This window comes from Wasmannia auropunctata, unplaced genomic scaffold (genome assembly GCF_000956235.1).
Source record: "Wasmannia auropunctata unplaced genomic scaffold, wasmannia.A_1.0 LD336106.1, whole genome shotgun sequence".
NCBI lineage: Eukaryota > Metazoa > Arthropoda > Insecta > Hymenoptera > Formicidae > Wasmannia > Wasmannia auropunctata.
In genome coordinates, this window is record NW_012026784.1 from 1,995,921 (window position 1) to 2,015,846 (window position 19,926).

General features: G+C 42.4%; 1 protein-coding gene across 5 annotated transcripts in view; it reads left to right on the top strand.

Moving 5' to 3' along the window:
* LOC105452016 (mucin-17) overlaps nucleotides 1-19,926 on the top strand; it is a 49,787-nt gene that overhangs the window by 26,243 nt on the left and 3,618 nt on the right. For 4 of the 5 annotated variants that reach the window (XM_011692786.1, XM_011692795.1, XM_011692819.1 and 1 more), the window contains one exon: nucleotides 12,845-12,953. In XM_011692786.1, coding sequence (XP_011691088.1) covers nucleotides 12,845-12,953 — 109 coding nt within the window. Of the gene's footprint in view, nucleotides 1-11,623; nucleotides 11,927-12,844; nucleotides 12,954-19,926 lie in introns of those variants that run through there. The other variant, XM_011692804.1, reaches the window with a different exon arrangement.

Consider the following 19,926-nt stretch of genomic DNA (forward strand, 5'->3'; position numbering starts at 1 on the left):
TCGATTGCACGTGTTGAAATATCAATACGGTTCAGAGAAAGTCTAGTTAAATCGAATTATTCGTCTACAAACTGTATTCAATAGGGGGAGTGTATTTCGCTAAAACAATTATTGTGTTATATAAATTAGTGTCTGTTCAACTACATTGGTTTATAATTGGTCAGTTTCAAATGCATGTTGTCTGAATGCTATATTGTACTTGTTATGGTTTGTACCTCCATTTATATATTATTTTCATCCGTGAAATGCAATTATAAAAGTGCATCTTTTATATTAAAAAATCTTCAGTATCGAAATCTATATGCTGAAAAATCTGTTTATTAAATTGAAGAAACTGTTTTGTAAAATACTATGAGAAAAATATATATATGTATATACAGAGAGAAGCAGCATAGGATGCATGTGATGGAAATGCAAAAAGAATTACCTGAATATAATACCGATATCCTGAAATTAGCAATCTCGATAGACATTTTAGAGATTTTGTCAGTCGCTTAAATAAAAATTTTGTTAATTATTAATTATAAAGTTTAATACATTTTTAATTAAAATGTTTGACAACTCTTTTTTCAAATTCTAGCATAAAAAATGACATTTTATTTTAAAAAATGAAGTTTTTAAAGAGATTTTTAAATCTCCGAAACGCCTCCATCTACAAAAAGTACATACATTACGTAACGTGTATACTTCTCGAAACTGCAGGATTGCAATTTTTATATATAAATATTTTTTATAAAACACAATTTAGAAGTAATTCAAAATTTGTTATTTCACCTTGTACAGGTATTACGTATTCTGAGTTTTTTCGTCTTGAGAAAGAGAGAAGAGGATATATATACGATCATTACATATTCCTTTTGTGATTTTGCATCGTGCTTTTTTTACAATTGTCCAATCACGATCACATCGACTTCGGCGCCGGCGAGTCAAAGAATTGATCCTCAAAGCCGATCGTGAGTCTCATCTCGGCGTCCCGCCGCGGCCAGTGCGTGGTCTCAGCTCGTCGAGGACCGACAACTTTTTCTCGCTTTTGCAGACTTTTGTTGCTCGCGCCGCGCCGGCCTCTGCGTGAAAGATTTCGTGGGACTGTAGATCGGTACGGTTTCGCATGAGCTCGCGTATCCCGTAAGCCGGGGCCCCGGCACGATGAAAATTTCATCGCACGCGAGGAGAGGAGAGGCGAGGCGGGTCCGGGCCCAGCGGCCTGCATACGTGATACGCCTTCGTAGTTAATATAGGCCGGTTGCATTTCGCGACGATGCGTGGCTCCCTCGTGACGCATTTTTGCGTCCGCTCGTCCAGGAACCATGTTGACGCGTCTGGAAAGAAAGGGATTTATATAAAATAAATATTTCTTTAAAAAACGGGTAAATTTAGATTTAATTATAGCCAGAGATCGAAAGCAAAATAAGTTTAGTGAATTTAGTTTTTGACATAAATTTTTTCAAAATTACATTAAAAACTATATATATGTACATATATATTTATAATTTTAGGAATGTTCTATATATATAAAACTAATATACAAAATTTAACTAATTAAATAAAATAATGTAATATGAAAATATGCAAAGTTATAAAATATTCTATACATATACATACGCATATATATATACAATATATATATATATATATATATACATTATTTTATTTAATTAGTTAAATTTTGCATGTTAAATTTTGCATGTTAAATTTTGCAACTTAATTGAATAAAGTTGTGCACGTTTACAGTGAGGTAGATAATATAAATGAAGCACACATATTTTAATTTGAGAAAATCAAATAAAATTGTACACTCTCACTACTGCTTCGTTAACACCTCTCTCTAAGTCTTACCATCAGATCTGAGATTTTACGGGAGATTTTATGTAAAACATGCTGCAAAAACTAAGCTCTATAAAATGATTCGTTTGAATAATGTCAGCGGAAAATTTCTCGAATGTTAATCGCGCATCGAACGAAAAAGAGTTCTCTGAAAAGAAGCTTAATCAGCAGACGAATGAAACCGCGAAGTGCGTTTTCGCATTTTATAACGCGGGAAGAAAATTAGTTGCGGATAAGCGGTTTTAATTGTTCCGCCGCATCTCGATTAATTAACGGCGCGATCGCCCGCGTTTCATCCCATGGGGGAAAACGTATCGCGAAAAATTAGCGATAAAAGCTTGGGGAGGGCCGGGAGGTCCGGCGTTACTTTACACGGTAAGCGGGTCACACGGTCGGGCGTTAAGCGCGGCTGGTGGAATGTGGCGAGGGAATTAAAGGCGAATCCTGTTATATCCTCCCGCAAGTAAATGGCCACTTTTCGCCCGTAAGTAGTCTCACGATTATCCGCGGAGTCATTAAATTTGCAGTGGCCCGGGAGGGACGAGGTGGCGTGAGGAGCGGCAAGCTACTCTCCTCCGCTATATGGATTCAATATTAGAGCTGCGCTACGAAATAAAAGTAATCGGGGGAGGGGGGGGGAGGAGAGAGAGTGTAGATGGGAAACGGATAAAAATACTGGGCCGATCGTATTAATCGCGGAGGTAGAACATTCGCGGCAAAAAAAAAGGGAAGAATACGCTACAGATGATCTGGATTAGATTTGCTTTCAGTTTTGTAGCTGCTCCGATAAAAGAATTGCGATAAAAGTCATTAAATATACGTCACGATTAAAATTGAAGTGGTTTAATTCCAGAATATTTTGTGAATAATTTTCATGTATGAACGCACGTTATATGAAAGGATACATTTGTATATTTAACGAGAGAGCGATGTGCTCAACAAATGACGTAATCATTGCGAGAGAGAGAGAGAGAGAGAGCGTCAAACGCTCTGTCAAAAGTGTGCAAATATTTGAACGCAACAAAAAAATAGCACGACAGTGACAGTTATGACTGGTATTACCATCCTCGATTGACGTTGCTTTGTAACATCACTATGTATGTAGTACGCGATGTTACAATATTCTACCGATATATAAATACACAAAGAAATGTCACTTTTTTCGAGTTAGTCGAGTTTTGCGTTATTATGAATGTGACATAAAACTGCGGATATTTCCAGGCGTGAGAGATCAACGATAATCTCACGAGGCGCGCAAATTGAACCCTCCTCCTCTCCCTCCCGGGGGTTTTATTAATACGCGAGATAATCTTGGAATTGCATCTCGCGTCGAATCCGCGCAAATTGTGCGTTCTCAATCTGAAATTCCGCCGAATCCCTCGCGGGAGAGGCTCCCGGTATCAATTCGCTAGTCGGGTTTATTCATCAGTGTCGTCGGAAACACGTCGAACAGGCTCGAAATCGATATACGCGAAGGAAAACCACTTTCGTTTCATTCACGAGCGGCGATTTCGTCAGCCGGAAATTCATGGCATGCCTCCGTGGCGGCCGCGATCGGCTCGCATTAATTCTCGTCGACGTAGATTTGACCGTCGTGTATACGGCGGCGTGGCGCGGCGGCCGGACCTGCGACGCACGCGAGCGCTCGCACACAGACCGGCGACGAGTTCCGTGTGCGTGACACGCACCTTCGACGCTGTGTGGTCCACATGAGAGAGAGATAAAGTGAAACCGTGGGGCCACGCTGTCTCGAGCGGCCCCGCCGCCGCGCCGCGCCGCCTCGATCATCGGAGTCGCTTACACGCGAACTTATCCAACCAGCTCCAAATTCGGTCCCGGCACGTTCGCCAAGAGGGGGGGAATAGAACTCATAAATCCTAACCGTAACTTGTTATCGCAATCTGCCTCAACTTCTCGATCGCAAATCATTCGGCCAATGAATCTGGAACCGCGCGCAAATTACACGGGAGATTTATTCCGTTTTCTCAGCGTTTTGTTCGCGAGTACTTGTAAAATGAGGTAAATGTGATTTCCAGCTATATCCGATTACGAAATAGGATTTGACCGCGCGAAATTATTATTCACAAATAGAAAACAATATATGAAATGCGATATGAAATAACACCGCAAAATATCTATGTCATGCGATAACAGTGATAAAGATGAGCCTGCTCGTCGAAGCCCTTTCATCTCGAGTGTGAAAGCAGATAGCATCGCCGCCGTGCACACACATGGTTCTCATGGTTCTCATAGTTTCCACCGACTCGCCAGCTCACATTATTTTCCAACCCCGCGAGGGAGCTATTATGTAAAACGCCTCGCATATACGGGCACCATAAAGCCGAGCTGGCCTTAATTCAGAAACGTCGTGCATAATTAAAGCTCTTCCCACTGGTTTCGCCCGGTGCATTAAGCCGACCCGTGGCGGCGCGGCTCCCCCGCGGCTTGACTTTCCTTCCCGAACCGAATCGATCGTAAATCATTCTTCCTCCGCGGGGATTTTCGTCGGAAACCATCACTTACGTCCGTTCGACTTTCGGAGAATCGAACGGAAACGCGCCGCGCCGCGCCGGGGCCCGTCAAGAAAAGCCGCGCGATGCATTCACACTTCTCTCTTCGTCTCTCCTTCTCCCTTTCTTTCTTTATCGCGAGCTCAGTATTTCGAGCTCCACATAATTAACGTACGATTTTACTGCGGAAGTAGCTTCGGCACGAAATGCCGAATTCAATGAAATTGAACATTAAAATGGTATTAAAAGGTGAAATTTACACCTGTGGTGCATGCGAGAATTGCGAGATCAGCTCTTAAGAGACTTGATCGCAAGTCTTTAAGTACCAATTATCGAGCTTGTTGCCGCAGATTTGTGTCATCACTTTCCCGCCGTTGTATATGTGATTCGTAATTTGTCCTGAATTCGCTTCCGTTTTATTATTTCTCTTTCTAGCTTTCTGCTTTTATACCACATTACATTTGTGCTTTCAAATCTTGTCTTCTAGCTAGCGAATTCTCGTTAACAGACGTAAGAACCGGTCTTCCGGAATATTACACTCTGAAAAACTACGCGAAAATTGAACGTTTATCTAAAGTAGTCTCGGTGAAGAAATACCGAGAAAGAGAATCAAGTGGCAAGAATATCGAGATCGGAGGAGGTTTTCCGTAAATTCACGCAAGACATCGTCAAACAACAATCAAACACTTTGCGAAATGTAAAGTACGTATTTAACTAAAAAAAAAAATTATATAATATCGATTTTTAAATACGTTACTACTTATATTGCATTTATATGTTTGCAGAATATTCAGAAATACTTTGAAAGATATTTCATATTAAATTACGTCTTGTACAGAAAAATTCGAATTTCTTTTGTTAATTTTTCAAGAATGTCATTATGTCCGCCTTCAACAATTTCTCTTACTCGTCTGTCTGTCAAGAACGAGCAGTCTTTTGTAAGGATAAATTTTTTTCCTTTAACCAGAAGATGAGAGAAACGATTCGCCACTTTGTATAGTTGATGATTTTGTCTTTCGTTTGTTCTTAGAACATCCGTAAAAAGCGGATTAGAAAGGAAGTCACTTCAATTGAACGCAAAACGGAATACCTCTCGGATATCGAGGGTTGAGACAGATCTGCGGCTTTTCGACCAACATCTTTCAGTCGGCGTCACTGACTCAATCTCGGGAGACGGGTCGTATCGCTCCTCTCTTTGCGCTCCTTATGACGTACGGTCGCTCGCGCTCGAAAGAAACACGTTACGTTGTGGCCCCGCGGAAAGATGAAGATGTACGTTCGCATTCGTTTCGCACGCGGCCGTGGCGAGGCGAGGCGAAGCGAGGTGAGGCGAGAGGTGTACGTAACCCCTTAAGGGAATTAGTCACGGTCGCGTTTGGCCGGGTCCGGTAAGGCGAGAAACTACCTGAACAGATCTCGTGAGCGGCCGGTCGTCACACCTGAGCGCGCGTGGACTCGTTGAAGAGCCGATAATTGCTTCCTCGCACCTGAAATTAGTAGTAGTCGTCGTCGTCGTCGGAGATCCCCCCCCCCCTTCCGAGAGAGAATCGCTGGCTTCTTCGCATACACGCCTAACCCTTGCTCACAACCGCGCGCTCCGAGAGCATCCCCACAGGGGGAATGGCAGGTGTGGCCTTGCCCTTGGTGAACCCTCGGACTCGCCGAATTTCTCTTCCGACCGCAACTTCTCGAAGCGGCCGCTTCTCCCGACCAGCTGAGTCCCCGCCGAATATTCGATACCTCTCAGGAAATTCGATTCGGTTAATTGCACGACAACTCGTGCACGGCCTCGCGGGACACGGAAGAGCGTCGTTAAAGTAACGTTAATGCCTGTAAATTAATGGCGGATGATACATGATAACGATCGTACGGATACGTATGTGCAATTCAGAGAATCATTAGTAGGAATTTAATTAATTCTTAATCTCTTTGTTCTATCTTAATTCTATCCTTAATTTCTTTTACTCTTGTTTTTAGAGAGATAGAAAGTCAAATAAAATGATTAACACATTAACATAATCAGCTTCTATGAGCTTCGTGAGCAGCATTAGAGGGATTGAATTATTAAAATAAGATACAAATTGTTACTATTGTTACTGTAATGAATTGCCGTTCCAGGAAATATTAAATGATGCTTGTCTTCGATAAAGAAACTGAATGGTAGGAAAATAATTAGAACGATCGAGAAAAAATGTTTTGTATAGTCGGCTCCGCCGTAATACTTTTCTAACGATGTAAATGATAATTATACATTGTGCACGAGCTTCTGTGAGAGAAGAAAGAGAAAGAGAGAAAAAGTTCTTTTCTTCTATGATTGCGCATCATCTCGGAACTTTTACCTTACGTCGACGACATAATATGCGGTTTACGTGTGCTGATTCCCATAACGATCTATGTTGAAGCACGCATGATTCATTGGGCATTCATTTAATAACGCGTCAAGCGGCAGCTGCGATTAGCACATTGCGAAAGATTGAGCATTTAGTGAGCATTAATCGGCGCGAAAGTGTTCGCGAAACTCCTTACGTCTGGCGATGTAATCTCTCGTATTCGTTCGTGAGTTTTTTTTTCGAATTCACAGATGTATCGTACAGATTTTAAAATTCCTGTACAATATCCTATACGATATATTGTGCACCTTAAGGATATCACTCTCTTATGTGTGTAACTGAGAAAAAAATTTACTTTTTTTTAACTCTTGATATTATTTAGCTTGTATCTATTTTTGTTGTATATTTTTTTTCAATATGCAACACTTTGTATGCACGTCGTTAATTGCACCATTTAAGCCGCGCTCTCTTTTCGAATAGATTTGTTAATTACCCGGACATTATCTTACTTTATTCGCTGGTTTTTAATTCATCAGAGGTGGTAAGTTCAGTTCTCTCCGACGAGAAAGTACCAGAGCGCGGCGTCGAGATTCTTTCAGATGGTAAATAGCGTATATAAGGTTTAACGGTATTTGCATATTGGAGCAACGTCAGTAATGCCTAATTGACGCCCCCTGCGACCTTAGCGTTAATTTCTCGAGGGCAAGTCCTTTTAATCGATCTTCTCTGGCCACAGAGTTCCCTGGACGCGATCCTTCACGGCCACTTTTCTTCGCCTCTTTTTCCTCGCGGCCGTTTTCTTTTCTCTTTCGGGCGTTCTCTATTCACGCATAAATTAATCCCGAACGAACCGACGACTCGTAAAGCTGCTGGAGAGGAACCGTATTTGGTAGATGAAGTGAAAAATGAGACGCCTGCAGACTGAATTTTTACACTGGCGTTCGCGATTTCGCAGGATACGCGACATTATGGAATTTCGGAGTTGGAACTATTTCCATCCGTGCTTGGAATTCATTGCCGGACTTTCCGTCGGCACTTAATAAGCTTAAAGCGAAATCGCGGCATTAAAAAGAAAAAATCGTCGTTTTAAGCGGAGCGAGCCAAACTTCGAGGAATGAAAACAGTCGCCTTCAGTTCACCGCAATAATTGCGCGCAAAATGTCTGATTGTCGACGAATTTAGCCGAGCCGATTTAATTAAACAATTGTCGATCCCTTTAATTTCGCGGTGGCAGCCGGAGAATTGTGTCAGATAAAATGTTTCAGGGCAGACAAGTAAATTAAATTCCGTTTAATAGACGTATCGAAGTGCAGCACGCGATCAAAGCCGGACATCGTTTTTCGATAATTACGCTACACGCGCAACCGTTTCTCAACGGTAGTTTTATTTTCTAGTTTATTTATACGTCTTATCATAGATAGCCGCGAAATAACGACTTAATTAATTAGCATTAATTGTATAGTCCCTAAGAAACTCGTATCTCGAAAACGTCCTTTGACTTTCTCTTCTCGTACTATGGTCTACGATGGACAGAAAAATATGAGCATACATTGCGCGATAATTATTAATTAATGATCGTTTAGAGCTGCGGGCGAATTGTCAGATGTGCTCATGTCTCCATGTTATTGCATATTTGCGTAAATACACGCATGTAATTACTGTTGCGCCTATTTGATTGTATAAATATTTATAATATATATATCATAAATATATAATATTGTAACGCACACTGTTCGCTATAAAAAATTAACAGAATTCTAGATGTATTAATCAATGTTTTATCTAGATTTATTTATAGGAAATTACGATGAACAAACTATTTGTTACATGAGATAGAAAAATTTTCAGGTTCTTTTGAATAAGAAACAGAATTTCATGATTAGGGGCACGTAAAATAATTACAGAACAGAATCAGTATTTTGTATAATCTTGGATACACCTAGGAAAAAGCTAACATTAAATCATAACTTTAAAGTTGCCGCTACATAGTATCTTATTACTACCATAAGAAGATATATCAGAATTGTTCTCCGATCTTTCGCCAAAAAATTTCTATTTCGTAACTTTTTCCTTCTTTAAGCGTATATATCTTTCTTCATGATCTCTCCAGTCAATATGTTCAGATAAAATTATCATAAAGCTGGTATTATCGAGATTTTTGTCTATCTTTAAATTCTAATTTCACTTCTAAGTTCACGGAATTTCTTTGCGTTTTGTCGACGCGATCGGGAAAGTCTAATATCATCGAGGCTATCGTGATCCTGATTCGATCTTCAAGGTCGGATGTCGCCGATTCTAAAGGCGGCTTCGCACAAAGCGGTCCCCTTTGCCCATTCGCCCGAGTGTTTCGCCTCTCTCTTTTCCATCTTCCCTCTCTCCCTTCATCTCGCTCTTTCTTTCTGGGAATCTCGTTCAAGAGAGGAGATCGGCGCCCGGAGCAGCGTCTACCGTTAGCACGTGTGTCTCGTTATGCCGCGATTCCACGTGCAAATACGATGAAAGCAACTTTCAGCAAGCTTCCGCCCTGCAAAGGAGCACATAGCCCTTTGTCGTGGTCCAGTTTCTTGCGCCTTCGTGTATGTAGTGACGTGTTTTAGCCCTACTCGGAGCAGCAAACTTTCAGGAATCCTGTCGAAATTTCGATATTGCATAATTCTTACTCATAGATCATTATCTTTAAACATCACATAAATTCAGTAAAATGTATATATCTTGAATATATCTTGCGAAATGAGGTATATGTTATTTCAAGAGAGTGTCTCGTTTTTATAAAATTTCTATCACGTAGTTTTCCCTATGTAGAGCATAATATGTTCCAATTATCCTTATATATAATTTTTGGCGTTTTTTTTCAACAACCATTAGATGATACTACTTGAGAGAACGCGTGCGTCAATGAGATCGGCGAAAATGATTCGCTGATGAGCCTCGAGAGCGAGTCGATTCATTCGCACCTGACATGGGTGAAAGTATCATCATCGATCGCGCCGAGCGATGCGAGTTCGCCGATAACGTTCGCACGCTCGAGAATTTTAGCCAATCCAAGTGCATCAAATTCAGCAATATCGATTTAACGAGTCGATTGATGGGCGTATAGAGACGGAAAAAAAATTGTTTTGCCATCACGTAATTCAAGGCAAAAAATTCGTTTATATCGTCTCGAGTATAGGCTCTTAAATATATCCAGACAAATATTCCGCGCATAAAATTAGCTTTACTAATAAGCATTACAGTCAAGTGGAGTCATACTCCACTTGGCACAGTGCGGTCGGATCAGTCTTGTCAAAGATTACAGGACGCTGTGTTTCACACAGGATATCCTACTTTCCCCGGTGCGAGTGCATTACTCCTAGATTACGACAGGTCTTCGATGTCTCCGAGCTATAGATAGCCACTTATTAAACCATTAGTATGCGAACCTTCGAACGGCTGTCAAGTTGCTACACGCGTGGAGGACGCCACCGTCTCGTCCCGTGTAAAGTTCACGCGAAGAATATCTAAACTGTCGCTTTATACTTATACGAAGCTGCCATGTCATGTACAAGCAATACCCGTGTGTCTCTCCTTTGTACCGTAAAGTCTGAGAAATTTAGATAAACGATCTCTTATCCATCTTTCTCTTCCTCTGCCAATTGAAGCCGCGAAGTCCTCTCCGTGTGTAACGCGAATGTATAATTTTCGCAGTTAGTGACAGTGACCCAGCCGCCGCGCCGCGCGGCCATTCGCGTCTGGCCCCGCTTCAAAGACTTTCTCGACGTGGTCGTTAACAGGTACGATCGAATTCCCGTCGATCGATGAATGCCGAGGCGTCTAGCCCCTGGGAGTTGTCCTCGATCTTGCACAAACATACGGTTACTCGTTCGAGGCGTCACTTTTTTAGGATGCGTAAAGATAATACACGATTTATTTCATTTGTTTAACGCTGTATTTAATGAATGACTCCAATTTAAACCAGAAAAAATTGAAAACTAGCGATTAAGAGCCCGAATTTGATGTTGTGTAATCCGCTGGGCTTTCGGAGAATTTGTACACGGAAAGAACGATTTTGTGGAAAGGTCTAAAAATTTTGCTAAATATAGATTTGAAAATAATTTTTTGTCGAATCATCAAAATAATTTGTTGGAATATTAAAACTGATAAACATTGCTATAAAATGTTTTGATATTCTAGCAATCATTTTGACTTTCGCATAAAATTATTTTGATTATTAAACAAAAATTATTTTCAGATCTGGATTCAGCAAAATTGTTCTTTCCATGTATATATACCTATAAAATATGCAGCTGCAATATATATTACATAAAAATCGATACTGAATTTCCGAGGCTGTCAAGCAATCGTGTCTCCTTAATCAGATTTCATTCGCAACTTAACTTCGTTATCGGCCGAAGTTCTCCCTCTCTCTCTCAGGGGACGTTCACCGATTCGGGAAACGCGGCGGATTCGGCGGGGATTCTGTACCTAACGCATTCGCGTTTTCGTAGTCGTGGGAATGCAATTTTGACGATTCCGCCGGTCGATTGGGGCAGGTCACGACCCGTCGGAAATTACTCCCGGCAACCTCCCGCGGGTGGCGGAACGAGGGTCTTCGGGGAGAGCAGTTAACAACGGTCTTTACGACTCATTTTACAAGACATCGAGATCGCTTCTCCACGGTGTCGTAAAAGGACACATTGGTCCTCGCACGTATATTTCGCGAATGGGCGAAGTGCGCCCGGTTTGTCGGAAAATGTAGTCACGTCGAGCTACTACAACACCTCTGCCTGGTTTTACGTTTCGTTAAAGTACCGTAAACTGTACCCGACCATAGTTACTCGCGTATTCACGGCGCTCTTACGTATCGGCTGGATCATACAAATTATTCAATCCATCCGGCAAAATGCTCACGTCTGTGTCGTCCAATGAATTTTTCTTCGGAGGCTTTCGTATGCATTGAATAAATGTTTGAATTTATAGCAATTATTTTTTATTGATCAAATTGAAATATTATTAGATGTTGATGAACGCTGCGCGTAAAACATTTCATATGATGCATTTTCGTATGTAATCACCCACGGCACATTGACAATGGAAGAGAAGTTATGAAGGGGATATAAGAACTTGGCAGCGTCGATGGTGCTTTTTGGCACACGGCCTCAGTAGACGATTTACGATGATGTCCAAAATGCTTGAAAGATGCGACGTAAAAATACGTAAGATATTTGAGTGCCTTCACATTTATAAGGATTATACATATTACGTATAAGGATTACAAATAAGAAGGTAATTAAAACGCATATAGAAAATTCTCATACATTTATTATTATTAGAAACAATAATCATACATACTTGGCTGACTTAAATGTTAATTTCGGTCGTTACACTTTGCGCATGTAACGTTAAACAGCAAAACGGATTATTTGCGATCACCGTAGAAACTAATATTTTATCTCATTATTATCATGCCTGGCCGTAGGACAATATCGCGGGTTTTATTCCGTACTGTCGAGCAGATATTATTTCGCGTGCGCGTATTTACACGGTTGTAATTAATGTCGAACGCATCATCCTGGCCATTGATCGCGTCGGCCAACTGCACTCTGGATACCCAATTAGACGAATTAATCACATTTCTGCAATCGCGCAGCCACGTTGCAGCTTTTAAACGATGGGGAACATGATACCTCACGTTCATGAACACGAGCGCACGTACCGATCGTGTTTAATTTTTGTTTCGCGTGAATAAGCAAAAAGCTCATCGAACAATAGTGTCATGCGCTTTTTAATGCCAAGTATGTAAGATTTATTCGTTTCTCGAAATAAAAGTGTTCCGCGGCAAGAAACGCCCCATCCCTCCCTCAAATCGACTTCTACGCTCTGTTCGTTAAATCGATAGTATCAAAATTAATTAAACCGCCGTAATACGTATAATAATAGACTTCGAACTTCTATATTCTATAAATTTGTCAGAAGTAAAAATTGATAAAAAAGTGTAAAATAAGTTTATAAAAATCGCAGAACTTTTGCAGTTTATTTTTTTTTTACGGGATAATCTCCGTCAATATTAGAGCAAAGCGTAAACGATGATCGATACTTACAATTAGATCGCTGTGTCTGATTCAAAGTGGCCGTCGAGCAGGGCAGAAAGCCGCGTGATGTGATTATCCGGTGATTAATTCAATTCGCTTCTCGCCGTTTCAGATGATGCCGAAGAGATTGACCGAGCTATCCAGGTGGCTACTGCTGGCGGGGCTTTTGTGCTGCTCGTCCTGCCAGAGCGTACCGTCCTCCTTCGAGAATAAAACCGGCGGTAAGTTTCGACCGCCCTCCTGTCCTAAACATGACGTAACCACTACGTGTCCTGTGGAATATTTTCCATTTTCAAACGAATGAGGACTCGAGAAGAGAGACGGGTACGTTCGCGTGTTTACTATTGTAGGAGTCTCTCTCTCGTTGCATTGTCGTTATTTTTGTACGATCCCGTGAAAAGTTCATTCGTGCGAATTCAACCGTCGATAAAAAATTTACCACTCTGTTTCAATCAAATGTTAATGCAGAAAAAAGCGTGTCGCAGTACACTCCAACATGTGATATTTTGATAAAGTGTATTGAAAGCGTAATAAGCAACATATTATAGTTGTCGATGAGCTGGCTAGTTTATTAATATGATCAGAAAACCAATCTTTATTTGACAAATAAAATCTATGAAGCAATTTTTAATGAACATGGTAACAATATACAATATACTGCATTTTCATTAATTGTTTATAATTACAATATATATGCTGTGAGCGTTGCATCTTCCTTTCGGATTCGGATTCACTATGCTTCTGTTGCACGACAAATCTTATCTGCTGGATCGCATTTGAACTGCAAAAACCGCTCTGCGGGTACTTCGATCGCGTCGTATTGCGGATATGGAAGCTGCGGGAAAAAGGATCCGAGCTGGCACGTCGTCGGGGAACGCGACTCCGCGTCGCGACGTCGCGACGCTGCCGTTACATCCCGGTGGAAGTCGATTTTTTTTACTTTTTGGACTGAAAAAAATTAGATTTTGCAGTGCGGTGACCAGTGGATAGTAACTCGACAAGCAGTTACATAATTGAAGCTACACGCATTATCATGTCCGAGCTCAGTTGAGACCACTTTGTTCTTTCTAAAAAAAAAAATAATAATAATATAGGTTTGGACAGATTTGTTAGAAAATACTCGCGCCCACGCTTTCTTTCGCTTAAAAAGCGGCATAGATGCTTTTATTTTTCCGGGCTCTTTACGTCTGCGCGACAGTGACCGCTCCTTTTCCGCCTTTATCCATTCTTGACGCATTGCGGTAAAATGAAGAAATAAAGGAACAGAAGGGGCGAAAAACGTACGAAAATCGATGAGTACAAGGCAAAAATGTCACAAATTTTATCTAAATCTTATTGTAAATTTGATTGCGGTGAATTTCAGTTGAAGCACAGACGAAGACAATTCCCGTGATTAATGAAATGAGGCATATCAATTCGGCACATCCGTCCACTTTCGCTTCGGAACAAGCTGCCAAACATTACTATTAATCTTAGCATAAATCTTGATCAAAATTAGCTGCACGTCATACGTACGCGTTGCATACGCGTGTGCGTCTCCACGCACGTATCAGTGGGGCGGGTCAGTGGGTCATTCTACTCGGTGCTAAAAGACACGCACGCATGCACGCGCACGGCTGGATGTGTCTTCGATTAATTCGTGTGTGTTTGCGTTGCATGCAAATACACGTATTTCCAAATTGACAATTGAATAGTTTTCGTTTGGTTAACAGTTAATATAACGTTTGTAGCAAAAAAGAACAAATAAAAAATTATTCACAATGTTTTCCCACGCGTATTATTAACGCCATAAAGCCATATTTTTTATTATAAAAATTACAAACAATTTCTGTAAATGATTTATATATTTCGAAATAAAAATTTTTCAAGCAAATCATCCTAAATGTCATTAAATAAGTTGCAACTTGATTCAACTTTATTTTTATTACTTTATCTCTGGGTCACAATGATTGTAGACTCTCGCAAGATTCTTCTAAAAATGTGCACTTTTAGACGCTTTTTCGTTTCAAAGTTACAGATATATAAATCATTTCAGCACATTTTAACTTATAAACTGCCCTATTTGCATAATAGCGCGGGGATAATTGAATTGCCAGGGCTCGCGGAGGAAACGCGACGCCCAATTGCGATCGCTGAAAGTTTCCTCGCGAGACGTCCGCGTCCGTGAATTGTAATTTTTAATTCGCGCCACGTCGGGATAACGCGTCGGGAAACGGCGTCCTAGGTGGATTTCTCGCCACGCTGTCCCTCGGCCGAGCGTTGTTCTACTTTCAAACAACAACGTCTGACACAAAAGTACCGAGAAAATACGCGCGGCGCGCACGTGCGCGCGCGCGCGCTTTTATCGCACGCGCTCACAATAGCCAACTTTGCATTTAACGTCCCTCTTAACCTTTGCACTTCTCCGTCGAATGCGGCTGCGACTCGCCGACCCCAACATCCTCTTTCGCACATCGCGAGGAACTTGCTGACCCGTGAGAAAAATCTGCGAAGAACATGATTAATCCCTTTGCTTTTTCGCAGCATGGCTGTTACATAGCGTCCGTCGCATTGTTCGTATATCGACATTTCCGCCGTTTCTCTCCCGCGCGATATTTCGCTCGAAATACATGAATATTTTTTCAGATTTTAGAAAAATTAGATAAAACATGAAAGCACGGTGGGACGAATGGAATTGATAACGAGAGTAGAAAATCGCGCAAATATGCACAAACATTATGCTGATTGTCGGTTCAAAAATTTAAACGATTAATAGCCGTACGCCGACCAGAAAAGGAACTGTTACAGTTTACTACGTTTAACATTTATAAAAGGAGGGAAATGATATTCGGGTCCCTGCTCTCATCAATATAAATGCAGCGAAATCATTGACATTCAATTTTCCGGATATTTCTGTCATTTTTGCTAAAAGCATCGATAATACTACAAAGGTACATTAATCAATAGTACTACATTAACCAAAGATACTGCGGCGCACATGAATTTACGCGAAACGGCAGGGAGGAGGGGGTGGCGGGCGGGGGAGTAACGTATGCTCAAATATGCGTGAGGGGCACATTGGACGCGGGGACGGGGAAATTAAAAGGGAGAAGATACGACTGCGCATTTATACGCTCGATTTCATTCGGCATTGTACCATTTCCCAGCGACAAAAGCGGCACGGGAATGCCATGGAATATGTGTCGCATAAGCGTAATACGTACAAACGAGCGGGAAAATAATCCCACACGCTACGGCGGCATAAACGTGCGCGCACATGCACACAGGCAAAAATATAATAACGCTTTCGGTGGCTTTATGCATTTGCATCGCAGCTATGTTATGCTTCTCACGCTTTGTTCGGGTTACGGTGAGATTTTACTGCTCCTTTTTTTTTGTATTGTGTTTGAACGTTGCGAGATTACATGCAGTTATGTACAAACATAGGAATTTGTTAACAATAAAATATAAATTGTATACTTTGCACTTTGAATTAGTTAATTTCAAGTGGAGTGTAACTTTTTAATTATCACATGGATATATTAGCAATTAGCTCAGGAAATTGAATGTTTGTATAAAATGATACATTGTAAATTACAACGTAATATGGAATTTATCAATCATCAAGTTCGAGATTTTACGAGTTGCTTAAAAGTATATTAACACGAGCATTATGCATGAGACTTCAAGACAAGTTTCGCGCTCGATTTATCGATCACATTACATCGTCACGTACTTGCGTCGCTCTGTTACATTCGCGTTACATTTCACATCTTGCTCCTGACCCGGCATGATCATTTGCATAATAGGAAGAAACAGCAGCTTCATAACAATCGCCACATTTTATCTCGCCGGGCTCGTCCCGCCCCGGCTCGTATTCACGTCTGTCTCAATTGAAGCTGAGAGATATAGCCCGTGTTTCTTCAGTCCGCGCGTACGTCACTTCATTTTCAAACAATGACGCGTGAAGCTCGGCGTAAAACTGCGAGAGAATAACGCGTCGCTTTTACCGTCTGCATCCACGTCGTTGAACTTTTCTTTTTGCGCGCTCTCCCGCTCTCTGTATTCTTCGGTACTCTCGTAAAAGCGAGTGCTTTGGACGAAAAGTTACACCGAACGCCCGCCATTTCCCATCCCTGATACCCTCCTCCTCTCTTTTGATCGTCGAGAATTTTGGGACACGGTGCTCTCGCGGTGATTAAGCATCTGGAAATTTCTTTGATAAAGAACGCCGGCCCGAGAACCCTGCTTAATATTACAGAAACAGAAAACGGGAGCAACTGTAGCGGAAATACGGACGCAAGATAAATGTCCATTTCTATGATTCACAGCGTCCTCGCTGCCGATGCATTTGCCGGCGGGCAACGCGGTTCGCGAGCCGCGACAATAAATCCAGGAAGAAAACTCGCCACGGGTCCATTACCGCGCCGCAAGACTCGCAAGTCTCTTAACCTTAATGAATCTTTGCTCGGTTGTCAACCGGCAGTGCATTTCTCTGAAAATAGCCCGTACCGCCACAGCCGCTGCTGTGCTTAAACGCGCGGGATGAACCTCGAGGCGGGTGTCTTTCGCTTTTCAACAAGACGTCACAGACGCGCAAGGCTCAAAGCAGAAGATTTGTTGAAGGATAGTTACATGCGAGCGCTTTCGTATGAGTCTTTAAATATAAAGCCGGATCTAGACCAAGCAAACAAACGCGAACAAACACGAATGAACGATTTGCTTCAATGCGTACGAACGGCGCCGCGAATACCCGCGGCGGCACTTTTCGCATTCATTGAAACAAGTTGTTCATTCGTTCTCATTTGCTTGATCTGGATTTGGATTAATGCAACGCCTATATTACATCTTTGAGACATCTTTGGATGTTTAAATATTTTACTGGATCTGGATATTTCTGTATAAGTGTTCCTGGTTCCTAGTGCTACATGATATATGGATCTTATTTAAAAGTATCGACGTAAATTAATTACGTGATATCGATGCAATTACGCTCGTACGAACTATCGTTGCTTTAAGAGAATTTAATATAAAAGATTGATTTGGTATTCATGTATGCATGTGATGGGTTTCGGATGAAATTTGCAAAGGGCGAGGATTTAAATCCCGGATGCGCCCCGATCCGAGCTCCCGCTCTCCGTGCAGCGGGGACTCGAACGAAATCTCCTCTAGCACATAATATTCCCCGAGAAATTACTTAGGCGTCACCTGTCCCCTCGTTTGAAATATGCTCGCGCAAAACTGCGGAGGTCGCGGATCCGACCGTGCATTATACGGACAGGTAACACGAGAGACGAAGAGAGGCGGCGGCGAGCGCACGAGCCGGAGGAGCTCTGACCATCCCGTGTCGTGCGCGTATATTCGCGAGGCATGACACGTGTATTTATGCGACATGACTGGGGAATACTGGCGCCCGCCGGCTGCCGTGCAGCCGCGGGACATTCCGACACAGCGTCTCGCGTTTTCGTCCTGACGACGTAATGCTCGTTCATATGTCTCGTAATGAGGCACCGCGCAAGGAAAACGACGCGGGCAAACGACGTTCCTCGAACATCCGTGCATCGCGATTAACGAATGTCACATTTTTGAGAACGTTACCTTTACGCTTTACATTTTTCTTCCTCTAGCATTTTTTTATTGCTAAATTCGTTTAGGTCTCCAACATTGAGTGAAATGAAAATTTTCTAAATTTTTTTTATGTATAAATTTTTTCCTATAAAAGCTTATGATTTATATATATATATATATATATATATATATATATATATATATTTTTTGTAAATTCGTGAATGCATCTGTAAATTTTGTAACTTTATTGCGAATTTATTTCTCTTATTTTAAGAAATAAATTTCTCTTGTTCTCATATCCATATTTTAATCGCACAGTTTACTAAACGCTACTATAGTTTCTGAAAAACATGCTTGAAAATTTTTATTCCCATTTGAAATGTTATCACGGGTGAACATCCGTCTCGATTACGCCGGTGAGATTTCTCTCGGCTCTCCGGAGCTCTCCGGCACTCGAGATGTCAGCGGTATTTCCGTCAGCGCGGTGCGCGTATATGGCGCATTATGCATCGCCGCGTACATAGCCACGGCTGCACCTGCGGCCTGCGCGAGCGGGCTTTAATGCCCGACGTCTACCGCGTTTACGGCGCCGACCGTAGAGATAGAAACGTCGATTGCCTCGATAATGCCGGAGAAAACGCGTACTCTCGACTAGCCATTATCGGGACGTTTTCTCGCGAGACATTGGGCGTACATGCGAGCGCGGCGCGCACATGTGAGCGGCGACATCCGCCGCGCGTATGTTGTCTTCCTCTCGGTAGTGTCCACGTGTGTACGGGGTCTCGCGTGAAACCTTACGCCGTACGTTAGATACGCGAGCAACATCCGACAGCGTTCGTGGTCAATTACGGTAACGTTACACGCCGAGTCTCGACTGCAGGGAATTAAATGAAAACCTTGTCATTATTCTTTTTACAGCTCGGCCCACTTGTGAATGCTAACCGCTTTACGTTGGTACGTGCTGGCGGGGGACGATCGCATGTCTCTCTTCCGAGCCTTTGGAAAACTTTACAAAATTAATCGCTGGCAGGCGTCCCGGGAAACTTTCCGCGAAGGTTGCCTGCCTTCCGGGCCTTCCCTGGAATTATCCGTCCTAATTGCCAGTGCTATTCTCATAAATCGCGAAGGGAGGCAGATCGTTGCCGCGCTTGACGAACGGTCGCTGAGGATAGCAATCAACGCTCGTTGATAACCGATCGTTATAGGCACTGCATGCCGGACCGCGGCCGAGACCGATATCTGGCCTCGCTTAAACGCGCGTGTCCGTCAACACTCGGGCATGCGAAGCGAAGGCGCCCCATACGTCACCCTTCGACGTTGAAAAGAGCCCGCTCCTCCTCCTCTCGGCGAGACTTCATTAAGAGACTTCTCTTTCTTTACTCCGCGAAGACGGGGCCTTCATCGTTCTTCGCGGGGATGGGTCCGTGTGCCCGCTATGTCGCTGGAACCCCAGATACGACGCGACGTGAATTGCAACTTCGTAACAGGATCCTCCTGCTCCGTGACGTACAGGAAAGCGGATGTGTACGGGGGGATGGACTACTTAACGTTATCATCCTGGGTGGCTTACGCGTTCGTTCGCAACGCGCTCTCGGGAAACAAAAGTGGCATTGTCTGTCAGGCGGAAGATTTTTACCGTATTGGGTG